This window comes from Marasmius oreades, chromosome 9, assembly GCF_018924745.1.
Source record: "Marasmius oreades isolate 03SP1 chromosome 9, whole genome shotgun sequence".
Lineage (NCBI taxonomy): Eukaryota > Fungi > Basidiomycota > Agaricomycetes > Agaricales > Marasmiaceae > Marasmius > Marasmius oreades.
Window position 1 is genome coordinate 484656 of NC_057331.1, and position 19129 is coordinate 503784.

The window sequence follows — 19129 nt, forward strand, 5'->3', positions numbered from 1 at the left end:
TTGGGATCAATCAATAAATCGATGGTCAAAAGATGGGAGAAGGTGAGCTTTCGTTGCGCATTTCACACATATGTCAAAAACAGTAGCATCTCGCAGAACAGTAAATTCATGCATTTCGTTTAAACCGGAGACGTCGTGACGTCTCTCTCAACTCAAACTCAAATCAAAAATTTAAATTTATTTTGAGCGACCTCTTAAGTGCCCACTGTGAACAATATTACTAGTAGCTCTGAGCCCTGTAGAATATAGTAATCTCAATCATGCTCTCAAAATTTAATTCAACTCAATCTCAAAAGTTCAATTTAACCATGATGTCTCAAAAATTCAATTCAATCTTAATCTTAAAAGTCTAACTTCAAATTCGATTTTTCAAAAATTCAACTCAATCTCAACCTTCGTGTCAAGTTGAGAAGCAGTGAGTTGATAATAGTTAAAGTAAATGAAAGTATGTAGATAACTGTATACTAGTGTGAATAGTTTATTATTCAGGGCAATTGTTGAGGCTACTAGTGTTGCTTGTATTTAATCAAGGCTGAGATGCAGGGTAGTGTTAGCTGTTTTGATTGTGTTACGCCCACGCGCATGCCATACCGCGTACTTAGAAAAATTTGCTTTTAAGATTGAGATTGAATTGAATTTTTGAGACATCAAGATTAAATTGAACTTTTGAGATTGAGTTGAATTAAATTTTGAGAGCATGATTGAGATTACTATATTCTACAGGGCTCAGAGCTACTAATATTGTTCACAGTGGGCACTCAAAAGGTCGCTCAAAATAAATTTAAATTTTTCGTTGAGAGAGACGTCGCAACGTCTCCTGTGACAGTTGCGTCCCGAGGTGAGGCATGTCTTGTGCCTGCCACGGCTAAATATTTGACCCTGGTTATCTTATCGTACCCTCCCTACTTGTACGTACGAGGGATGGCCATAGAAAAGTAACTGTAGAGTTTACTTCCTATTCCGTTTCAATTCTCGTTCTATTCTTTTCGTTTGTCTAGTGCACTACATAGCTGTGAATTAAAATTCATTCAAAATGAAGGGCCGGGCCGGGACTTGACAGTACAGTCGGGGACCTGAGCTTGATAAGTTACGACATGGCGACATGTCACCCGACCGTAGGGTTGAGGATCGGCCGATCGTTATTGGCTGCGGTCGCTCCGACACCACCGTCCATCCCGAGTCCATTTGTATAGTTTCTTTATATAGTAACTACCTACATAGAATATGAGCCTTTCTTGCCTTCCCCCCCGTCGTCTCCGCTGTCCCTTCTACATGTAAGTTAGCTTCCTCCGCTCTTCCCATCATGTATCCGCCCTCCTAATCTTTGCTGGTTTCGTTTCTCACTGACCGACTCACCTCCAAAAGCTATCTTTGGCTCTGTAGATTACGTGGCTATGGTACGTCACGAGCCCTTGATTCTACTTGACACTTGATACTACCTATATTCTCATTCAGATATTGACAGACGGACGGCCAGTTTCTTTGCTTTCCGGTCCGTATTTGTCTTTATCTTTAGTTTTATGGCTAAAACGAAGCTCAGTTCCAAGGCTCCCGCTCTCTCCAGAACGACAGCATCAGCCTTCCAACGCTGCCAATGTTCGAGCTCCACCCGTAGTCGTACACTGCAGTGACTCTTCTCCCCTCCAATAACTGACTATCTGTTGTCCATAACCACAGGCCGTTTTATACTTAAATATGTGCACTGTTAATTTGAATATATATTGAGATATTGAGATTGAAAATTGAGTGTTCAAATGTGAGATTGAGGTCACCATTGGACTCCAAAATTGAGACGTTGAGATTGGGATTGATTGAGATATTGTGATTACGATTGTGATTGAGAATTTGAGATGTAAAGGTCACTCAAAAAATTTAAATTTTTTGATTTGATTTTGATCTGAGAGAGACGTCGCGACGTCTCTCGTTTAAACAAAATGCATGGAACATCACCGCAGAAGACTTATATACCCGCTGATATTGATGAAGGCAATGAAACTTTTTGCTGCAACTCTGTATCATGTGGCGCTATGGAATAATGTACGAGCTCCCTTATTTCTGTTTTTAATCTTTTCCCTGCCTGACCAAAAGATTTTACTTGTACAATCACCCTCATTTCTACATGCAAGTTGGCCTCTACAACAGTTCAGATCCTCCCATCTATACCTTCTCCCGACCCGTCGACAAATCCATCTGAGTTTAATATTCGGAAATTTCAGCTTTCGGGCCCTGATCCTGGTCAGTCCGAGTCACCATCACCGGACAAGGATAAGGTACGGCAGGAGAACAACTCGTTTACCTCGACGTTCTCTAACTCTTTGCAGTGAGTGAATTGAAAAATATCTGAGAAAGAGGATTAATGAAGGCAGCACGTCGGTATAGGTCAAGGCATGCGCTTGCGGTCAACAGCGGGGAGTATGTGTTGTCACTGCCTTATTTTACACGATAACTGCTGAAAATTCGGTCCCTTTGTAGTAGTGGCCCGTTGGTGACCTACAGTCCCATAATGCTAACATCAACGGTAACGATCCACTACATCACTCACCGATACAATATCTCAAGTTTCCCAGAGCACGTTCAGCGTATCTATTCATGCGACCCTGCCGACAGATAATAATACTGGGAATGACACTGCGAGAGCGTAAGGCTGTCTCGCCCATTCAGTTTGATCCCTCTAAATTGAACTTTCGCGCCGTATTCAATAGCCCCTCGACCGGTGCTATTGCTGGTGCCGCAGTGGGCGGCGTACTTGTCATGCTTGTGATCGCCACCTTTGTCTTTTGCCTTTTGAAGCGAAGGTACAAAAAAATCAAACATAACATTGGTGAGTTACTTATAAGCGATTCAAGGGCTCCATTAATCAAGTTTTCGATATTCACATGGTGTATGCAGAAGCAACCCCGTATTTGGATACAACACCAGCTTCCGGTTCCGACACACCTTACATGGACATCAGGGAACGAAAGATGCAGATGCTTGGACAAAGGGAACAGCTTGAACGTGAGTTAGAGGTGTATGAGCAAGCATCCCAAGAGTCGAACCCAAGGGCTGGGGACGTTCTCGATGGTATTAATGGAGAAAATCAGGAAGAAGACGTTGTTCAAGTATTACGCCGTCAAATGGGAGTTTTAACACAGAGAATAGCGACTTTGGAGGCAGGAGCGGCACCGCCTGATTACAGCTCTCGTACGAGCTAATTACTGTAACTCTGATCATTAGTGATGTTATACGGTTCGGTTCCGGTCCGAGCCGGCTCTGACCGAGTTCCACTTTTGAGAGAAAGGCGGTTCCGGTTCCGGTTCTCTGCAGTTCTAGGTTCGAGCCGGTTCGAACTGGAACCGAACCGAAGGTCCTATCGGTTCCATATATATAAACAATTTGAAGGTTTTGGACACAAATTATATACCAAAAAATAATATACAAGTAGTACAAGTTAAATCTAACCATTTTTATAATGTTGTGTACTGGAATTTCGAAACAAATTGCACTCGGATTGGCAGTAAATCAACTACACACACCGCCAAACAAGCCCATAACACGCTTATCAGTCCTTGTTGATCCAATTATATGGTGAATTCCAGTGACGGCGTGTTGTATGGTAATAAATTAAGTTGATATCGGGAGTATTTGGGGAGTATCCAATGAATTGTACAGCTCGGCATCATGCCGCCGGCCTTTCAAACCCACGGCAACTGGAACCGGTCCGGAACTGGTTCGAACTGGTCGAGCCATGGTTCCAAAATCCTCAAGACTCCGGTTCCGGTTCCAGTTCTTCACGGTTCAGAACCGATGTTGAAACCGGTTCGACCGTACAGAACCGGCTCGAACCGGAACCATATAACATCACTACTGATCATTATAAACACAGCTCGGACTTGTAGTGTTTATACTAGCTAGGGTTCCGGGCTTACACATGAACGCTCGCTGCGCTCGGATGTGTTCCTGCCCTTCACCCAGCTAGGCGGGGTTTCGCCCCTGCACCGCACGCGGCCCGGTAGCTCGCTTCGAATCTCAGGAGCGATAGAAAGTAAAATTTCATTACTGTCGCCATGTAATCTAAATCTTTTTTGTTCCCCATCTTCAAATACCAGTACTGTTTTGACTGGGACGATTACAACCCCACGTTGTCGTACAGTTTCTAGAAGGTGAGCGGGAATGTAATGTCGAAATTTCAGAATCTTATGGCAGCGTGTACATTTCTGCTTTTGCCGACATTTCCTACAGTGATCGGGAAGAGGCGTGTTGGGTTCGTCGGGGTATGAGCGCTCTGATTTCAGCACCTTACAGAGCGAGCACCTCCGAGGAACACTGGGGACACAGGCATGATGGTTTATGAGATTGTAAGACGGTAGAGAGTATTGAAGATACCTGGCGCACAGCTATATCCTCTACGACTGAACACCCTGTATGTATTACCTTCCCTATCCGTCGTCCGACATATCTTACTGGCGGTGAAAAAAAAACACGTCGTAAAGGCAGTGAAAAAGTATTGATTTCTGTCATTGAACTTGATACATGGGTAATAATAAGTCTTCTCTTTTGATTTTTGAGGTTTTGGAACACGTAGAATGGAGGATGAAAGGGCTGCTCGTCGCCAAAGGTGACGAGCAAACGGGTTGTGCAACGTTGAAACGGAAACAACAAACAATTACAAACAAAAGTGGACCGGCCCCCCCACCCAACGATAATAATTGCTCACCTCAGGCAGGGTTCTGACAGGTAACGTAACGTCCTGATAGGCCCCCCAGGGGACTGTGAGAAAAGGGCCTGAGAGGCCTCCTACCTCCACGTAGTAACGCAGATCGTCGTTCTACTTCCACCTACTTCCAACCTACCAATCTTTCTCCCACGTTCACTGTTGCTGTCGAGAAGCATGAATCAATATCACATTACGAATTCCTGCTTCTTCTTTCAATACTTCCATCCTCCATAGCTTTTTTCCTTTCCAAAATGCCGTTTGGGAAGGTAATTCGCAGCCCAGGAAAGAAGCGGATGAAGGCTAAGGCAGACTGCTCTGTATCTGTGCCAGGGAATGCCCGAAAGCATAAAGAAATCCAGTCATGACTTGCTTCACTCATAGCCGCTGCACGCGTAGCCAGCCTATCTTCAAATGATGGTGGAAGGAACCAAGGGAAGATGGTAGAGGCTGCAGAAGATGGGGCAGCCAGGGAAGATGTTGAGTATGACGAAAATAGTACAGGAGAATGGTCCACGCTGTACGGTGGCTTAGATGGTACTGGTATGGATGATGGGTTTGATAGCGTCAATGGGATAGTTGGAATGGATCTCGAAATTTGTGCAAATCTTGCATCTATCAGCTATCCTCTCCACGAATTGACCCGCAACTCTCATTTCCCTTCAACTAGTGTTAAAGTGATGCGTCTCAGCGACGCGTTGTCACTCAGTACACGCTGGAAAGAGCTACTACCAACCCTGGTAGACTCCATCCTTGTTTATCACAACAAGTCTGTGTCAACGTTCGATCCTTTACCCCTACAATTCACGTGTCGTTGTTCAACTGGGGTATGTAATCCAAGGCAATCAAAATTACAGTGTTACACTTTGAGCAGTGCGTGAAAAGCTCTTCTTTCCATTCCTTACATTTTTCTGATTTGATTTTACTTCATAGGTTATCGTGATATTGTAGTCCCTCATTGTGAATGCATATCATTACCTCAGGCTTTGATTCAACAAGGATTGTTCCCTGCATCTCCTTCGCGTCCATGGACGGCATTCTCCATTGACCTCCTTGACATGTACCATAGGTTGTGGCAGTGCTCCTCTGACGCGATCACATCCTTCTCTAGCTGCCTTGTAGCAATATACAAGCATCGTGGGTTTTCATTATACAGTGAAATGGTATGTATCTGTTGTCAGTTTTGCTGTCGTTCTGAAAGCCTCAACTAATTATCCGATAGGGAAGCGAACAACAGGATCCAGTCCGGCGACCATTGGGGCAAGCCATACAGTGGTATGACTGCCTTGTAGGCATGGTAGAATGCCAGGTATTCAGCATCATTGATGCTTGTATTTCCGAGGGCCTTAGTAGTCATTCCCCCACCACTCGACGCTCAGATTCTACAGCCTCTGAGTCAATTAATCCACAGGCAGCTATTGTTATGACCACTACACCGGGATCTACCCCCTCTGAACCATCCGATCTGCGGGCGGCTGTCAACAACACTCCCGGCCTTTCTGATGAATCGGTCAAGGTCAAGGTCGAGTGCACCGCAATGCTACAACATCTGTGTCCTTGCTGTTTTGGTGGTCATGACTTCGGACGTTCGTTTGACGAGTAAGTGGGTTTAACAATACTATTTTTTTGTTATATTATTAATCATGATTGTTGTGGTAGTGGCGGTGACATCCATGTAGCACTTGATGGGAACCTGTACCATTGACAGCTAGTTTCGGCTGGAGAGGGAGTCCCTTTTTATGAGTCAACACGATTTCTTTCTAAGGCTTTCGTGGATGGCATGGGGGAGCGGATGGCAGCGGTTCGAAAGAAAGCACCAAAGGTTCCTGATGAGGCAATCAATCAGTGTCGCAAGTCATACCATGCTGCAAAGGGAGATTCAAAGAATGCAGCTTCCGAGATTTTCGGTGAAAGGGGGTTCATGGGACTCGTTTGTCGACATGACATACCGATCCTCATGGCGTCTATCGATACACCGGGCGAACAGCAGAAATATGCTGTTGCGCTTCTCGAGACACTCTTCTCCCTCATTCCTAATACGGCAACAGTAGTTGGACTTTATGACATTGGTTGTGTACTGGATCGTAGCCTCGAAATGGTGAGTACCTCTTGTCTGTGGCTTTATTCTATAGTTAACATATGTTTTCAAGTACAACCTCCTGCCCTCGGAATACACCTGTAGATTGCAGCTTGCGACAAGTGTTCTACATGCGTACGGGCACCAGTGGGCCTGTCAGCTCAGATACAACCCTTGACTCCGAAGCGGATTGGGTTTAACAGATGGCGAGGGTACAGAGCAATTATGGGCAACATTGAGAAAGCTGATTGGCCCAGAGAGGCAATCCTTGGTAAGTACCCTCTCGTCAGTTGGCTATCTCTTACTCATGAATTTGTTTAGCGTTGCCGACGTGAATGGCTACTCGATAGATGCCTCGACTATGTTGCAGAGGAGCGGAAAGAGGATTTGGGAGCTTGGACGACTTCCAGGCTATACAGGAACATTCAGATCAAGGAGGCTGAAGCTGAGAAGGAGTTGCAAGAGGCCGGCATTCCCGAAGTGGAGCTTCGCAAGCATTGGAAAGAGCAACGGCATGCTCAGACATTCATTCGTTCTCGTACGTACACTGATTTTGCAAGTATCAGCGAACACTAATCTGGAACATGTAGATGCACCCCTTCGCCTGAAGAAGGAGCTCAGCAACGTCTTACAACTCCAGGCAGAAATCGACAATCTCGAAGAAACCATCTCCACTACCCGGATGACTGTGAAGAATCTACCTCATGTGTCGACTGACCCGATGGCCACTCTGTCTCTGCTCGAGTCCGCGCATTCTAGTCTCAAGGCACGCGCTGAGAAACTTTATGTTTCCCTCAATATTCCCGAAGAATTTCCTGAGTTAAAAAATGTTCCTTTCGACTATCTTCAGACTTTATTGATTGCACGGGACCTCAAGATCAACATAAGAAAATGTTCGATTGGAAGTTTCTATGAGTGGGACAAGCTGGACCGTGCTACTGGAGGACGTGAATTCACACTGGGTAAGAATTCTCTCACTGGAGTTGGGAAAACTATTCACTTATACTCTCTAGGAACCAAAGCCCACCAGCTCACCCGAAAATCGATTACAAAGCAAACGCCGGCCCTCCAGAGTGCGATCAGGAAGTTCAATGGCCTTTGCGACAAGCTTAAACAGTTGCACAATCCAAGCTTCGCTGTTCCTGTTCCAGAGCCTCTCCCAACCACGTTAATGGGTCTTTGAGATCCAGAAATGTCGACAGCCGAGACATCGCACCTTTGGGAAGATGTCTGGATTTCCTGTTCCGATAATGAAGTTGCTCCGCGCTGGCTGGTGGATAAGGATGTACGCAAGGGAATACCAGCAATGTTAACCCTTGAATGATGTCATGAAGAACGCGCATGACTTGAGCATGAAGCTCGCAATATGTGTGGGTGGTACAGCCGGGAGCAAATAGGTATTGAGATCGCGTACACATCATTGAAGTGTAAGCTTCTATTCATTTCAACCGATAGATGTTGACTAATTTTACTCGTGTTGCATTAGACTCAAAGTTCAGAACTCTCCTGGGCTACGTTTGCAGGCTCATCTGGATCTTGTGATCCAATGGGCAAATCCCTTCCTTTCCCTCTTGCAGCTATGTGGTAGCATTTCGCAACTTTGGTTGTTAACGAGTGGGCCGTCATCATGTCCCACGGATCCTGCTGCTCTGCAGGTTGTACAGGGGGTGGAAGATGAGGAGGTAGATGATGGTTTAGATGAGCTAGTCGAAGATTTCCACGACATTGGCATTGTGGATACGACAGCTGTAGACCACTACCTGGCTGAGGTGTTGGATGAAGATGCAGGGGAGGGCAATGATGATGAGGAAGGTCATGAGAATGAGGCGGAAAACAGCGGTGAGAGGAAGACCACGAACAACGAGAGTGCGGCTCATGACAAGCGAGAGGAGAGCGACGATATAACATTCAAATGGGTAGTACCAGTACGTGCCTTCGCCTACTTTGCTTTTCTACCAATGCTTAATACAGTGTTCAGTCGAGCCTTCAAGATGACTCAAAGCTTCTACATCTTGTAAAAGATTTCCCACAATGGTGTACTGAAGGCAAACCTTCATTGTTTTGAGAGTTTACAAGTACCGTTACCCATGTCCGATACACTTTTGGAGAAGAAATGCTTGAAAGGATAGACAATATGACCTCTCTCCTGTGCGGCGATTTGATAAATGGCTGTGCCGGACTTCTACAGGAACTCGTATCTAGAGATCTTGCAGCATCGGGGAGTGCTTTGTCTTCACCAGATACAGCCTCTCACACAGCTGTCCTCTCAACATATGTCCTTCCAAAAGTATTCCAGGAGCCGGGAAATGATGGAGTTTGGCGCCTGGCACGGCACAGCAAGTATTGGTGTCGTGAAATATGGATTCTCCCGCTGCATGACCAAGAGATGGAACATTGGCTGTTAGTGGTTATCTGCTTGAAATCTCATGATGTCTACCTCTTTGACAGCTTTGGGTCACGAGAAATTCTGAATCCCTGGATACCAGTGAGTAAACGTGGTGACTGGACTTACGTTGATACTAATATCATCTTATAGAAAATGTTCACCATTATCACTTTGCTGGTTGATGCCGCGCAGGAACAAGGTCATTTGCGATCTGTCCCGAAGCATGGTTGGGTTGTACAGCCGCTTAATGTAAGTACCATGCAACTGTTATAATCCGTACCTCATTTTCATAATAGATTAAGCGACTGCAGTCGAATGGTCATGACTGCGGGGTGTGGATCTTGTACGCAATGACTGCCGTGTTAAGGGGAAAGACTATACCGTTTACACCAGAGGAGGAGATGGTCGGTTTCCGTGCATGGCTTTCAAGAATGATTAGATGTTTGCCATGTCAAGTCCTCGAATTCTGTGATCCGTCATTGTCAGATAGTAGTAGCGATATTGAGATGTATTAGATATAGTATTCTTTTCTAAATTACAATGTTTCATTGAACCCGACCACCTTTGATGAAGATGAGGTTTCCCTCCTCGTACGCCAACTGAAGTTCCATTCCACCCAGCATCGCATAAGAATGAACATCATCTATCCAAATAATCGTTTCTGCAATCTCCTCCTTCATCTCTTCTACTTGGCTATGGGTACCATCCATTGTCCACCCTACTTTGAGGCGAATTTTGCGTAGGATTGTTGTGAGGGTGTCGATGTGAGCCTGGAGTTTCTCCTTCTCTTGGTCAAAGTAGTTGGCTTGATCAAAGTTCATATTGTACTCGCATGACACATTCTTGAGATAGTGGAGGTACAGCTGCTCAACATAGAGCTGTCGGTTCGGGACCAACTTTGTGTATTCGCCAAATGTTTGGATGGCTGACTTATTGAGGTCTGCCAAAATGTCGCCATCTTGAGGTCTGTGGAGTGATGAGTGAATGGAATGGAATGTGGAACCAGCACATACGGTTTGTGCTTGTTTTCAGTCCTGTCATCTCGTCGCTCTTGTTTTCGTTGCTTTCGCTTTCGTGCCTTTCGTGCCTTTCAAGCCTTGATTCTAAAGAAAGCAGGATTGAATAAATGAAAAGATAGAGATCAGAACTGGGTACGCACTCTTCCAAACGTGCCTTCTCCTCTCGACGTGCTTTTAGTTCATCTTTGTGTCTATGGAAATATAAAGTAAATACTGGTATGTTGGAGGCGCTAGAAAAGAAGAGCGTACTTTTCACGGTAACGCCTGGCACTTTCATTGTTGGCTTCTCGTTTTTGAGTGATGGTGAAGTGTTTGCGCCGTCGAACCATGAGAGTCACTAGTGGAAAGTCACTGCAGGTAAGGAATCTATGAGTGAACATCATCATTTTTTGAATAGGCATGCTCACCCAATGTTATTGGAAGATTTTTGTCAGATATAGAGGGAACATCTCCCAGAGCCAGACTCTGAGAGATCTAGAGTGTGTAAAGCATTGAGCGGTAGATATAACCAACCTATGTTTTCTGAACTCGTCTCCCGGCAACCGGCACTGACAAGTAACCGGTTAGCCGGCAACTGTACAGTTCGTTGGATTAAAGTTCAAACTGTAATCGTTACAATGCATCGATAAATCACTGTCCATCGCTATCACTGAAAAGCTCGCAAGACTCAACAGAATCTGGAACTCGGTGGAACTTGGTGCATTCTCTGCTTCTGCTGTTATGATGTGTTATTGATGTGATGTCTTTTTTATCACCTCGACATTTCAACATTGAATAGATGCTGCCGACTTCTCTCCCAGACGAGAAAGTGAAATCTCTGCGAGCATTTGCACTCACCATTGCTCCTGCCTTGTACACAGCCTACTACGGAGGAAGCGAGGAAGTGGAGAGGTTTATCAGTGCTGCTATGGTACACTGGTTGGTGGTCTGGCCGGAGGAAATCACTATTAAAGAATCAGACAACATCAAGCTACTTCAAACAGCGCAATCAGATTTGTGGAAAAGGATTCGACACATCAGACAGGTAAGCCCCAATTTATTTACAGGAGACGTGCCACTGACACTATTAACACTTAGCTGCTGAAGTCCGAACTCAACTGGAAGGCATGGCATTACCACACGGAAGAATACAGCCAGGAGGATGATCTGTTTGCCAGCATGCCTTGGAGAGGAGCCATGGAACAGTTGTTGAGGGAGGATAGTCAGTGGCAATCATACAAAAAAAAACTTGAAGGGCCATAGCGTATTCTGTATGTTATGTGAAAAAAAACAAAGAGTTTGGTATTCAGACAGACGGGATAAGATAAGAAGATAAGAAGATAGGGAAACAGACAAGATAAGATAGGAGGATAAGAGGATAAGAAGATAGTCATAGTGATAAGATAAGATAGATAACATTCTGGGTGACAGTCACAGCAAACAAATGCAAATGCTTTGTCGTATTGTTTTGTGCCATGTTGACTGGGGTTACTTTTTAACTCCTCACCCTCTTTTCTCAACATCTTTCTCCTACAGTATCTCTCTGACCTTCCGTGACAAACCAGCCTAATGTGAAAGAAGGCAAGATCATAGAACCGGGTTCGAGGGAACGGCGATATACCTTTTCTCTCAGCAATGACCCGAAGGTGAGTTATCCATAAATTCTGTCTCAACTGCCCTTACCAGCTAGCTGAAACCGTAGAAGTAGGAACAAGTAGAAGATACTCGTCACTATGGATCCTCATTTATGCCGCTTCTACCGTTCCTACCATGTCCAACGTCATGCTTCTTTTTACCAATAAAAACCCGTTCATCGAAAAATTTCCTCTTTCATTGCTTTCACCACCACTACAAATCTTCTCAGAACTACCAAGCAAGAACATATTACGAATTTTCAAAAACCATCTCTCTCTCTATCTACCTTCCTCGTTTTTTTACACACCTCACGCATGTTTCTTGCTTTTTTGATTCGCACCAGATTCTGTTCTCCAAGGTAAGGTTGCGTGTCATGTTCCCTGGAGTACTTCTAATACAATAATTGTAGAATGCACCTTCCATCTCACTCTTCTACTACCCAGAACGACGAGTTTGATCAGGTGAATATGGATGAGAGCTGGACTGCTAGCATGTGCAAAGAAATCGATAAAATAGAAGCCACTTCTGCCACTGGACCTCTACCAAGAAAGCGTCAGCTCTCCCCCACTAAAAATGCTCCCATATCCACGCGAGTTCTGGCAGAAAAGTGCAAGATGGAAGCCGAGGAGGAGGCAGCAGCAATGCCGCTCTCTCTCACTACATTGATGCCTTCAGTATCCACACCTTCCACACCACTACAGACTCCTGCAGTACCGACCCCTACTCTTGCAGACTCAATACCACAGCTACCATCTCCTCTGACATCTAAACCACCATCGACCTCCATGCCACAGCGCCGATCTCCCTTTGAGCCTCCCAATCCTTTTCTTCATGGCAACACTATGCCTTTCTTGTCCAAATTTGGTGCACCAGCTTCAGCTGGATTTTTGGCTACACCAGCACCACCACTCCACGCACCACAACCTCCATTACCAACCCCCTACCATGCGCTACCACCTCAGTTCTTCGCGTCCACCGTACCGTCATTTTTGCAACACCTCCAGTTCAACCATCCATCTCTCAAATCAGAAACTCCGTCGACCAACATACTGCCCTCTCCGCAAATCATGCCAATCCCTTCTACAAAAAAGGACGATGCCACACCAGCAAGCCTTACTGTGTTGCCTCCAACCACATCGCTGTTAAGGACGTGCGGAATGACTCGGAACCGAACGGAACCGAAGGGAGAAACGATAAGATTAGATATAAGATATGTACTGAAGGATATACTAAAGAGGAATGATCTAAGATGAGGAGAGGAAAGAAACGGAGTTGATCGGAGTGTGTCGGAGAGCGACGAGGAGAGTGAAGGAGATTGAAGAGAATGACGGAGTCTTGACAGTAGCCGAAGTTATTGGACAACGGCTCCCTGAGTCGAACTGCCTTAGACCAGGTCACTGGGAAACCAGAGTCGAGTTTAATTCTGAAGAATGTAACTACTAAGTCGTACATCTTATATAGGATAGAAATGTACAAGGTCCAAGACGGATCCAATAGCCGGATCCGCATTCGGACCGCCGACTCCCATGCCGATAGTCTAGGCTTTAATGGGTAGTACGGAGATTAAGGTAAGTGGAGTAAGTAAGAATAGGATGAAGTGATTGTGACACGTCGGTCCGGATCAGTCCGGCATGTATGTAACAGTATCCCGCTCTTAAGGTTCTTGCCCTCAAGAACCTTTCCGAGACGGAAACCGATGTAAATATAGTAAGGTAGAATTCGAAAAAATTGAAGTGAATCGGGTCCGTGCGGAGTCCGATGAACGTGATTTTCTAAGTTGAAAACGATCGAGTGATTGCCGAGAGGCAAAGGGAGACAAATAAGAAAAAGGATATATAAAACGTACCATGAAAATTTCTAAGTCCATTCCCCCTTAACCTCCTTCCTTCACCATCATGAGCGCAGTCCCCACTGAGTTCCTTCCTCTCCTAACGCCTAGACCCACCCTTAACAAATGAAGGCCATTCGACAAGCCGCGTCCGATCGGGGTCGAGCCTTTTGATGCATCCAAGTTCACGCGCCCCGGCGGAGTTTCCGATATGGAGTGGGCAAAAATGGTGCGAGACGAAAAGAGTCGGATCCGAGCGGCGCAGGAGGAGTTGGATGAGTGGGAGTGGGATAAGACGGTTTTCGAGGATGAGGAGTACAAGAAGGAAGTGAAGTTGGCTCAGGAGCAGGAAGCGTGGGATACCGAGCAGGCTGAGCATAGGGAGAAGTTGGCGAAATGGAAGCGAGATGAAGCTGAACGGGTCCGACGGGAGGACGAAGAGAGGAGATCGATGGACGCGAGCGGGTCCGGGGTAGGACAAAGAAATGAGGAAGCGCAGATGGAAGAAGAGTTGTCCGAAAACGTAAGTCCCTTTTGTTGTTAATTTAGTACTTACTAACCCTTTGGATAGTTGAAATTAATGACTCCTTTCGACGCGTATGAACTCGGAGTGGAGGAAGGAAAAGATCGGGCGAAGCGGCCGATCGGAAATTATATGGATGGAGGCAAAAAGAAACGAGTAGTGAAAGAGGCAGAAGGGGGTCGGATTATCGCGGCTCCGAAAGGTAAGTCTTTTTGTTTCTGTTCTTCAACACCTGTCTGACCTTTCCTTAGTTTGTGATCGTTGCTCTTTGAAAGAGCTTGACTGTTCGGTCCCGGCGACTTCCAAGCTTGGTCATGCTTGTACCAAGTGTAGGAAGTCGAAAGTCAAGTGTTCCTTGACTTCGGGTGGTCGTTCGGCTCCGACTGTCCAGGATAGGGACAGTGTCTTAGAAGAGATTTTGGAGGAGATGCGGAGAAGCAACGAGTTAGCGGAGGAAAACAACGCGTTGCTACGCAAGTTGGTTCGGGGCCGAGCGGGAACGAAGAAAAAACTTCAATTGGAAGCTGTTGAAGTACCGAAGCGGGTTCCGAAACGGAAGCGTGCGACAGGTGAAGAAGATGAAGTAGAAGTGGAACAGAGTGAAAAGAAGAAAGGGAAAAAAAAGGCGATAGAGGAAGAGGAAGAGGAAGAGGAAGAAGAAGCGGATCCAAAGGGAGCCGAAGGGGAAAAAGATGGAGATGAGATGGAGGTAGGAGTGTAAGGAACGGAAGCGGCCGATGTCGGACCTTAATAGGTAGAGAGAGAAAAAAGTGTATATAGTACGGACCGAAACGGCCACTTGGGCCTTGGTATTTGTAAAAGTTTTCTTGAATTTGAACAGAGTAAAAAGGTTGAAATAAGGATCATACGGATCCGGAAGGACCCGGTCTATTAGGGTACTTAGCATGAAATTCTGTAATGATCTCATCGGCCTGGAAGTTATCGGCCGGTATCCAGGAGTATTCTTCGTCAGTACCTTCATATCCTAACCATCGTACATAGTACTGTAGCTTGCATCGGAACCGTCGGTCAATTTTGGAATCGAGTATCTCCGAGACCTCGTAATGATCTTCAGAGTCTTCAACGATAACGGGTCCGGGCGGGTCCTGGATAGGATTAGGGATAGGATTAGGAAGGATAGATTCTAGTTGAGAGACGTGAAAGACGGGATGAATAGAGCGGAGTTCTGTCGGAAGCCGAAGAGTGTAAGCAACTGTGGACGGTTGAGCTATGATTTCAAAAGGACCGAGATACTTCTCCGAAAACTTCTTGGTCGGCCGAGTCGATTTGATGTTTTTGGCTGTCACCATGACTCGGTCTCTGACCTTCCATTCGGGATGCGGTATAAGCTTTTTGTCCTTCTGTTCCTTGTAGCATTTCTGAGCTGCTGTTAACTCGTCACGGAGCATAGAATGTAATTCGTCAAGGTCGACGACAAACTCACGGGCCCGTTCGGATGCGATATCGCGTTCTGGATGGACAGTGATGTTCGGATGATAACCCTTGTTGGCAAAGAAAGGAGAGATGCCGGTGGAAGCGTTCGGAGCGTTGTTATACGCGAACTCTGCTAATGGAAGAAGTTCGTCCCAATTGTCCTGCTGATAATTGCAGTAGATTCGGATGTACTGTTCTAAAGTTTGATTAGCTCGTTCGGTCTGTCCGTCGGCCGAAGGGTGATATCCGGACGTGAAGTGAAGCTTCATATCCAGAGCGGTACCTAAGGAGCGCATGAATCGAGAGACGAATTCGGAACCGTGATCGGAAGTGACATGATTCGGAACCCTGTGTTTAGAGAAGACGTGAATAATGAAGATGCGTGCGAGCTGTTCGGAAGTGATAGTAGTGTCGGTTGGAATGAAAATGGATTGTTTAGAGGCACGATCTATAATGACTAGGATGGAATTATAGCCATTAGAATTCGGGAGTTCTTCGATGAAGTCCATGGATATAGAATCCCATGGACGGGCCGGAACCGGTAGAGGCTGAAGCATACCATATGGTCGATGTCTCGGAGACTTGTTTCTATTACAGATAACACAGGACTTAACGTAATCACGGACCAATTCACGGATCCGTGGCCAAGTGTACTGTCGGCGGATAGTCTCTAGGGTACGATTCTGACCGAAGTGTCCAGCTAGTATATGGTCATGAAAGATGCGGAGAACCCGGAGTTGGAGATCCTTAGCATCTGGAACGTAGATTCGTTCATCAAGACGAAGAAAACCAGACTCATCTAAAGACCAACGGGATTTCTCGGGATCCGTAGCGGACCGGAAATGTTCCCGAAGGGATTCGTCTTCTGACTGAGCTGTTTGGATGTCTTCGTGAAGTCGTTCAATGTCCATAATGACACTAGCGCGAAGGACGGGGCCTTCAAGGAAGGTAGCACGGAGGGAGGAGGAGAGTTGTTCTTGTGTAAAGACTGGACGGAAGTTATGAGGATTAAGACTGGCATAAGCGGTATCCCCCTCTTTAGGGTAGACGTCCCATCATCTAGTAAGAGCGTCCGGTTTAGTTTCGAGACGTCCGGGACGGAAACGAATAACCATGTTAAAATGAGAGAGATATTCGGACCACCTAACTTGCCGACGGGTAAGAATCTTGGTAGAAGTGAAGTATTCCAAGTTCTTGTGATCTGTAACCACGTCGACCGGATCTCCGGAACCCTCCAAGTAATGTCGCCACCGTTTGAACGCTTCAAATATAGCAAGAAGCTCCTTGTCGTGGACGTCGTAGTTGAGTTCGGGAGGCGTGAAAGTGCGTGAGTGGAAAGCAATAGGGTGAATCTCACCGTCCTCGGTCCGAAGGGAAAGGATTGCTGCTAATGCATAATCGGAAGCGTCGGTCTCCAGAATGATTTCCTGATCAGGAAGCCAGTGCGTAAGTATAGGAGCATGAGTAAAAGCTTCCTTTAATGTTTCAAACGCTTTCTGACATTTGGGACCAAAATTCCATTTGATCTGCTTCCGGGTGAGGCGGGTAAGAGGGACAGTGATGGCACTATAATCGTAAATAAAGCGCCGATAGAAATTGCAAAAACCAAGGAAAGATTGGATATCCTTGATCTTACGCGGTGGAGGCCATTCGGTAATGACTTTGACCTTTGCCATGTCCATTCGCAAGCCTTCGGGGGAGAGAATGTAACCGAGGTATTCAATGGTATCTGTGTGGAAGTCGCATTTCGAAGCTTTACAGTAGAGACCGTTCTTTCGGAGTCTACGGAGTACTTCCTTAACATGCTCCCGATGGGATTCAAGGTCATCCGAGTAAATAAGGATGTCATCCAAATAAACAAGGACATTGACGTCAAGCATGTCAGAGAAAATATCGTTAACAAAGCGTTGAAAAACAGATGGAGCATTGGTTAAACCTTCCGGCATAACACGCCATTCAAAGGATCCGTAACGAGTCCTGAAAGCGGTTTTTGGTTCGTCTCCGGGAGCGATCCGGACGAGATGATAAGCATGATGTAAGTCTAGCTTGGTGTAAATCCGAGCCCTCCGAGGTGAGTCTAGAAGGTCAGATATAAGAGGAAGCGGATACCGGTCTTTCTTCGTGATCTTGTTAAGACCACGGAAGTCGACGCATAGGCGGAGATCGCCGGACTTCTTCTTGACAAAAAGAACCGGAGCACCGTAAGGGGATTTCGAAGGAGTGATGAGTCCAGCACTGATATGTTCGTCTATGAAGTCTCGAAGTGCTTTGAGTTCGGCTGTGGAAAGAGAGTAGATCGGTCCGTAAGGCGGATCCGAACCATCCTCTAGATTGATTTTAATATCGTAAGGTCTATGCGGGGGGAGTTCCCCGGCTTTCGACTCGGAGAAAACATCAGCAAACTCGTGATACTCCGTAGGAATACGTGCGAGATCCTCATTGGATAAATCCGAGGCTCTTCCGGTCACCGACTTTTCCGTTGTGTCTACCATCTGCATGGTATAAGATCGCGCACCTGATTGCTTTGTAGCGTTCAAGTAAGCACGAGCAGAGATGATGGAAACCAGCGGAGTCGAGTTGGACGGAGCGTTAAGAAGATCTGCATAGGAGTAAATAGGCTCAAAAGGAAAGTGAGAAGTTTTAGAAGCGTAGTGGAGTTTAGCCTGTTGGCGTTTGCTCGGGCCCGCCGGAATGGATTTGTCTGAGTCCTCGACAGAGGGAGTCGGACGGTCGGCCGGATTCGGAAGCGTGTCGGTTCGGAAAGTGATACTGTTTTCAGACCAGTCAATCAACGGATTGTAGCGGTTGAGCCAGTTGTATCCCAGAACTAAGTTGCAAGTAGAATCTAGAGAAGTGACGTAAAAGTCGATTAGAATGGTTTTGCCTGTAGAGAACTTCATCGGAAGCGAGGCGGATGACGTAATAACGGAGCCGATGGAACTGTCGAGTAATCATAAAGATATAGGTGAAATAGGTATTGTATGTACTAGATTCTTTGTAACAAAGCCTTTATCAATAAAGCAATGGGAAGAACCGGAGTCCACTAGGGCCAAGAAATTATATGTATCGGATGTAAGAGGAACCGTAAGTGAATTAGAAGAAGAGAGCGCAGCTGCGTTGAGTGTAACCTCAGGATAGACACAATCCGGTGCAGTGCAACTCCGAGCTTGTGTCGAGGCATCGGAGTTGCAGCCTAGTTTCCCGACTTCTCGTCGGACTTGGCTTTCTCCGGAGTAGAAGAAACTGTCGCTGCACGGGCTTTAGCATCCTTTGCAGTCTGATTAGTCTTCTTCTTTTGACAATCCTCAACTTTATGTTTACCCAACCCACAGTAACTACACAACCCTTCCTTCAACCGTCGGGCCTTCTCGTCGGCGTTGAGTTTTCCATCCGTTCCTAACTTCTCCAAGAATGGGAGACGGGGAGCGGCGGAGGCTGAAGCGGAAGCGTTGGGAGTGGGAGAGTTCGAGGTCTGTCCTTTGCCTTTCGGCTTGGACTTGGATTGCGAAGAGGAAGAGGAGTTATTGTTGGAAGTAGAGGAAGAGGATTGTTTCG

The 19129-nt window shown here is 46.1% G+C and overlaps 7 protein-coding genes across 7 annotated transcripts; 6 read left to right on the forward strand and 1 right to left on the reverse strand.

The window, feature by feature from the left end:
* Positions 1–2622: 2622 nt before the first annotated feature.
* Positions 2623–3194, forward strand: E1B28_013079 (uncharacterized protein; the record flags this gene model as incomplete). Its single annotated transcript, XM_043158225.1, has 2 exons — positions 2623–2821; positions 2890–3194. 2 exons carry the CDS (start codon positions 2623–2625, stop codon positions 3192–3194), a joined length of 504 nt encoding a protein of 167 aa, XP_043003569.1.
* A 1939-nt stretch (positions 3195–5133) lies between these two features.
* E1B28_013080 (uncharacterized protein) lies at positions 5134–6296 on the forward strand (the record flags this gene model as incomplete). The annotated part of the gene is made up of 3 exons (XM_043158226.1): positions 5134–5566; positions 5627–5856; positions 5916–6296. The coding sequence occupies 3 exons, from the start codon at positions 5134–5136 to the stop codon at positions 6294–6296; spliced, it is 1044 nt and encodes a 347-aa protein (XP_043003570.1).
* Positions 6297–8136: 1840 nt separating this feature from the next.
* On the forward strand, positions 8137–8765 carry E1B28_013081 (uncharacterized protein; the record flags this gene model as incomplete). Its single annotated transcript, XM_043158227.1, has 3 exons — positions 8137–8197; positions 8265–8695; positions 8742–8765. 3 exons carry the CDS (start codon positions 8137–8139, stop codon positions 8763–8765), a joined length of 516 nt encoding a protein of 171 aa, XP_043003571.1.
* Positions 8766–8904: 139 nt separating this feature from the next.
* On the forward strand, positions 8905–9671 carry E1B28_013082 (uncharacterized protein; the record flags this gene model as incomplete). The annotated part of the gene is made up of 3 exons (XM_043158228.1): positions 8905–9255; positions 9307–9405; positions 9453–9671. The coding sequence occupies 3 exons, from the start codon at positions 8905–8907 to the stop codon at positions 9669–9671; spliced, it is 669 nt and encodes a 222-aa protein (XP_043003572.1).
* Positions 9672–9701: 30 nt separating this feature from the next.
* E1B28_013083 (uncharacterized protein) lies at positions 9702–10504 on the reverse strand (the record flags this gene model as incomplete). The annotated part of the gene is made up of 4 exons (XM_043158229.1): positions 9702–10114; positions 10170–10252; positions 10316–10366; positions 10425–10504. 4 exons carry the CDS (start codon positions 10502–10504, stop codon positions 9702–9704), a joined length of 627 nt encoding a protein of 208 aa, XP_043003573.1.
* A 449-nt stretch (positions 10505–10953) lies between these two features.
* E1B28_013084 (uncharacterized protein) lies at positions 10954–11417 on the forward strand (the record flags this gene model as incomplete). Its single annotated transcript, XM_043158230.1, has 2 exons — positions 10954–11199; positions 11253–11417. The coding sequence occupies 2 exons, from the start codon at positions 10954–10956 to the stop codon at positions 11415–11417; spliced, it is 411 nt and encodes a 136-aa protein (XP_043003574.1).
* A 372-nt stretch (positions 11418–11789) lies between these two features.
* On the forward strand, positions 11790–13042 carry E1B28_013085 (uncharacterized protein; the record flags this gene model as incomplete). Its single annotated transcript, XM_043158231.1, has 3 exons — positions 11790–11800; positions 12133–12147; positions 12199–13042. 3 exons carry the CDS (start codon positions 11790–11792, stop codon positions 13040–13042), a joined length of 870 nt encoding a protein of 289 aa, XP_043003575.1.
* Positions 13043–19129: the final 6087 nt, after the last annotated feature.